The 6,228-nt window shown below is 36.6% G+C and overlaps 1 protein-coding gene across 1 annotated transcript; it reads right to left on the bottom strand.

The window, feature by feature from the left end:
• Positions 1–352: 352 nt before the first annotated feature.
• On the bottom strand, positions 353–2,596 carry LOC114297598 (uncharacterized). Its single transcript, XM_028242059.2, has 3 exons — positions 1,794–2,596; positions 1,540–1,674; positions 353–1,456 (listed from the first exon to the last, which is right to left on the bottom strand). Exons 1-3 carry the CDS (start codon positions 2,046–2,048, stop codon positions 1,052–1,054), a joined length of 795 nt encoding a protein of 264 aa, XP_028097860.2. The 5' UTR covers positions 2,049–2,596; the 3' UTR covers positions 353–1,051.
• Between the last annotated feature and the right edge of the window lie 3,632 nt (positions 2,597–6,228).

The following is a 6,228-nucleotide window of genomic DNA, read 5'->3' as shown; positions in this document are numbered from 1 at the left end:
CTGCTGCACCAAATCACAAACATCCGTGAATATAACTTGCACACCTATGTCACCACCATCCCAGATTACTGACCTACAATCAATTGTGCAATGTGTTAACAAAATGTAAACCGTAAATGTTACACCAACTGGGCAAACAAACAGTTGACAGTTACATGCAATAACAACAATAACAATTACTCGTCCCCATCTAAACTGTACACTTTCTCCAAAACCTTCATCTCGTCGTTTTCTAACATGTTCCGCATAGCATGTTTCTTGTTTATTCCAAATCCGTGCCATGTCTTACTTTCAAACCCAACATCGTCTACGGCGTAGAATACTTTGGGCTCTATTTCTTTCCCGGTCGTCATTTTGTAATTTTGTTTCTTACGTCCACCCACCACAGGATACTCGTAATTGGCTAATCGGAATTCGCGGCGTGTTTTGTTCTTCACGCGTCTATTCAATGACGTTAATCCTGTCTGGGGCTGCAAATTCTTCTTTTCCCAGTTCGTACCCCACAATTGTCATCTAACATGACAGGACCATGAGATACCACAATGTTGTTTACCATCGTATCTCGATCACTGATGCAAACGCCAACACATCTCGCACTAGCATCTCTAACCCAACCCATATCATCAACAGAATCTGTCTTATTTTGAACAGTTGGAATGCTTTTGTCCCCGCCCGAAAGAGAATGTTGCACACTTTCGCTACTTGTGTCATTTCCTGACCCATTATTTCTCCCCAACCAATTATCCGATGCCGTCCTTCGGCTCATGCTTCCACCCATAACTAGTTGGGTCACTATGTGAACTTCATGGTCATCAACCTCGTCCTCCAATGTTGTTATTTTGTTTTTCAGCTGTGCAACTAGCGTGTTTAGACGAGCTATTTCAGCATCCTTCGGCCCAATCATATTTTCAAAGTCGATAAACGTGTTGCTTGTTTAGGAACCAATCAAACGTTCCATGGATTCAACCTTATTATCCAGTTCACGGACACGTGCAGTCTTCACCTGAACCTCACCCTCCAACTCATTAATTTTTTTCATAGCCTTATCTAGTTACTCTGTTGTATCTTCTGGGTTGTTACCACCGGTTATGCCATGTTGTGTGCTTGATAGGTCTAGGAGATCGAGGAACAACACAGGCCATGACTCCCCCGATGATAACATCTTCCCACAATCTTTGACGTTACTATATGGCTGCGCTTTGGGCATTGTTTCATTGTTATTGTCCAATGACATTTCAACCTCACCGCCATTTGGCGAATCTGGTTGCCAACAATTAAAACTCAGCTCCACCACATTCATATCTTCCCTGTCCATAACACCACGCTGCCCATCCCATACATTCACCGAATCAACATCTAACACCTTCTCATCACGCTTGATAGGCACATGGCCGTTCGGTGTGACTTCCACAAAATACCGTTCGATTATAGTCCCACAAATTTTCCCACAGTTAACCTGCAAACGACATCTCAAATAAATCAAAAAAACCAAATAAATCAAACATATACAACATAGAACCACCAATTCATAACTCATACCTCCATGGAACCATCCACCAACAAGTCCACACCTTTGAGTTTCCCAACAAGCTTGCCGATGTTCCACCGACAAAACGTTGGGAACACATTGTGCCGATCAGGTTCCACAATGTTGGTGTGCTCATAAATAAGGAACTACAAACACAATAAAATAAAATAAATAAATAATAACAATTGAAGGGTTACAAAAATAATACATTACCCCATTGTACACAGTTTATGTTTATTGGTTATTCAATTGATCATCAACGTACCAATAGAGCAATGACACACCCGGTAACATTTTTTGGCCTGTTGTGTAACTCATTCAAAGAACTAATCAACGTGCTCCTGATCATGCCAGTCCAATCGTACAAGTGTAACGTATCCAATTTGTCAATTACACGCACATACGCCCAACAGATCGACTCACCCGTATGAGCAAAAAATAATTTTGCACATACATACAAATAGACTAGTTTCGCGACATCCTCTTCGTTACGTTCAGTGTTTCCACGCATCACCACCATAAGTTATAACTTTCGATGAGATGTGACTTGTGTTAGGGCAGAGCCATTGAATGAAATCTGACGGAGCTTTACCAATTTGTGCCACGTCCAAATTCTCCTTCCCATATTGTATTCCAAACAACAAGCGGATGTCACTGTTTCGCAGTGGTAACCCTTTTCCCCCAATGTGGAATTTCTCATCCGTCGGGTTGTATGTCTGGATAATTCAGCAGACTGTTGCATCACATTTTTTGTATGCTTTCAGATCCAAATTAGGAACTCGGATTGCCTCAACCATTAGTCAGAACGGTGTTTTTTGCAATTACTTTATATGGCCTGTACCGAAATTGAACTCCAGCACCATTTTGATCACCCCGGCAATATTGGAGCGGTATATCAACTTTGAGGGGTCAACAACAGGTTTCCTGATAGATCTGGTCGCTGTCTTTGCCTTTTTGAAAGGTAGCTTCCCTTGCCTTCTCGTGGCCAATCGAGTGGAACTCTGTGGTGTGGAACGTGAATGTGGTGTACTCCCATTCCGTTTATGCCCTCCAAGTTAACTGCTGGACCTATCTGTACATAAAAAAACATAACAGCATTAATGCTTCTTATTACACCATGCAATTCAGTAGCCAATTTACTCAGCACATACGAAAACTCTATTACGCGATAACATACTCACTGACATAACCCATCACACTATGACACGTATGTGCCACAAAAGCAAACCACAAAAAAAATTACACCTATGACCATCATCCACGCATCCTATGCGTACACAATGTTAATCATAACTTATTGCCCAGTTTTTTGATTTTCGATCTCATTTTGTTATCACTAACCGACATATTCCCACGTGTTATACATACACATTCACTCAATATCGTATCGTGCATTTTGCAAATAAGTATCCCAACAATTTTGCCGCAACCGTAAAGTACATTATAACAACAAAACCAAGAATACCACAATGTAGTCAGTTACAATTACATAACATACCATTTTCTAATTTAGGCATAAACATTAACATACAATAGTAAAACAGATAGTCACCAATCATTCTCCGTTCAAGCTTGTTACGATGTGTCAGTATGCAACATTCTTTTCCATACATTTTTTTGATTTATTACTATATTAGGGAGTGCCCTTTACATATCAAATTCGCAATTTATATTCAGGATTGCAGTAATTCAATTAACCAATGTTGTGGGTTTCTGGTGTGTGTCATATGTAATGGTGTGACGTACACTGTGCACTTCAACAGTCAACGTATTCAAACAAAGTCGCCAGCTTCCCACAGCACACAACGGCACATACGTGCCACCAACCCATATAACACTACCAATCAACACCAACCACATCATCCACACATTAACCCCACACACCACAAGCAACACTACCCACACCATGTCCACATTCCAGCATTAAACCAACAAAACATTAGCCACTAACATCACATTCACACAATCACACAACCCAAAAACTAACTCCAACATCAACATCACATTCACACAACACAAAAACCACAGAGACCAACCCAACAATATATATACATTACCAAAACACCTAAACTGACAATTAACATCAACCCAAACACCACAATCCCCTAACACAGAGTATCATAAAGACCAATTACATTTACATTATAACCCATTTACTCCATGAACACAACATCTCACCTCATATCCCCAAAAAAATAATTACCTTTCCTATTAGAATTGATTATAAATTAACATCATAAAAAACCAGCAAACAACCCCACCATTTCACACATAACAAAAGCACGATGTTGGATTAACTCACACACAGATAAATCTACTTCGAACATTACCATACATGTTGCCATCGCACAACAGCCACACGAACGCTGCTGACGAATGTTCTTAGCTCGTGAATGTTCTAGCAATATGGACAACAAAAAGCCTTGAATCTTGAATACAAACGCTGAATCGTCTCCTCAAATGTGCTACTAGGGGTTTTAGGGTCTTGGGTTTCTGTGGGTAATGTACAACGTTATTTCTTAAATCAATATTCAACTACAAACATTGCCAAAAAAAAATCTTCAATCACCCAATATGAGGATCTAATCACTAACATTGCAATACTAACCCAGAACCTTCTATTCTATCTCGTCCATTTTTTTCGGAATGGAGGGAAACCAAAAAAACGCTATAATACACTTTTGGGTAATTTCGTAACTCCAACATTACAAAAACCCCACATCTATCCCCGAATAAAAACAAGGGGAAATTCTATTTTCACACACCTATTTACCTCTGTGTACATACTTAATGATTTATTTTTTTATTACAGTTTTGTTCTAAAATAAAATTACTGAAGTGTCCTTATCTTCTCCACTAAAACCCTAATTTCTTAACCCTAACCTTAGGAGGCTTAGAAGGGTTTGTGCTTTGCTCAGCAGGTTTGCTTCAACTTCAGATTTTGAGCCACTATTTTCATCTCTTGATTCGAATATTTTCACTTGTTTACCATTTGAATTCTTCTGCCTAGACAGAAAACAAAACCAATTCAGAGTTGACACCCCTGATTTTGATAAAGTGTATTATAGTTGGATTGAAAAATTCCCAATTTTTTGACCGAAAAAAATATAGAAAAATAGCATACTAAGTTATTCCTGGATCAAAGGTTTAAAAAGCACACAAAATAATTAGTAGATAGAAATTTGCATAAGACGTCTTAATTTCCATGAGCCAAGGAAGAACTAAATAGATTAACAAACATAAAAATAAAAGGATATATATATATGCTATGTGTTTGTATATATGTCTATGTGAGGTTTTGATGTTCAAAGTTTGGACTTTTTTTTTAGTCTGGAGAATGACTAGCGGAGAGTAGAGGGAATGGCGGAGGCAGCGACAGCGGTAGAAGGGGGTTGAAAAGAGGTAACTCAGAGCTGCCGCCATCGTCGATGCATGGTCATGGATGGCAATAGGAGATGGATGACAATGGGTGTTGGTTTAGGGTTTCAATGTTAAAGAGGGATATTTTTGACAAAAAGGATTGTGCATTGAGTAAAATTACAAAATTTAAAATTAGTTGGTGCGTGTATTGAGAAAGGATGTGGAGTGAGATATTTTGATGTGTGGAAATAGAATTACCCAAACAAGTCATGTTCAAAAATTATGGGCTCCAACATAATTAATATTTAAATGAGACTATTTGATCTACAAATTAAAAGATTGGACTAAATGGTTCAACACATCTATATTTGGGATTTATTGGTGTTTTTCCCTAAAAATATTTGTTAGCAAGGTGATCAAAGCATTGATCATGTACAGCTTACCTTTGGAGGACAATTTAGCACAATAGTAGGTGGTTCCACCTAACTTGTTTGGATCAAGGTCGTTTGATGTAATTCACCTAACCTTTGCTTTGTTTGTATTGACCGTCAGATTAAAATCCATATGCAATTATAGAATAACGAACTTCTTTATTTATGACAGACCTTGATTCTAACACAGGAAGGGCGAATATACATATTAATATAGATTATAATAATAATAATTTATACTTGTATAAAAAGTAAAAAATAATATAAAAGCATTTATAAAAAAAATATATTTTATTGTATCTATGTTGAGTTATAAAAGATAATAACTGTAAAATAATCTATTTACTAAGGTAAGATACCTTGAGTTATGCTAGACAATCTTCCATGTTATTTATGGCATCTATGATGGAATCAAATTAAAATTTCAAACTATATGTTTCTCAATAATTTTTATCAAGTCACTTGTTCAATCTTCTTCCACCGCCTTCTCTTCTTGCAGATTAAGACTTCTAGTTGACACAGGGTATAAGAATATTTCTATAAAACTAGTTAAAATTTTGTTATATTTTGACTTAAAAGTTACTTTTTCTATTTTGGCTAGACTTTTTTAAATAAATTGTCCAACAAACTCTTTATTATTTTTCTATATTATTTAAATATTATTTGTATCTATTTTAATTGAACAATTAATTTCAAAATATGAAAAGTAATATTTTTTAATGTTTAATTAGGTAAAACCACGAGCTACATTTGTTGAGTTAAACTACTAAAACTAAAATGAATAACTTAATAGTTAGTTTGATGTAGCTAAACAATGAAAATAACTAATTTGCCAAAAATGCTATAAGAATTTTTTTTTTTTTTTTTTTTTTTTTGGGGTTAAATGGTCCAAAACTCTTAATTTCATAT

Source organism: Camellia sinensis, chromosome 5 (genome assembly GCF_055761805.1).
Source record: "Camellia sinensis isolate YWXY chromosome 5, ASM5576180v1, whole genome shotgun sequence".
Taxonomy (NCBI): domain Eukaryota; kingdom Viridiplantae; phylum Streptophyta; class Magnoliopsida; order Ericales; family Theaceae; genus Camellia; species Camellia sinensis.
The sequence above is the reverse complement of the archived record's forward strand: the minus strand, read 5'-3'. Positions and strand labels throughout refer to the sequence as shown.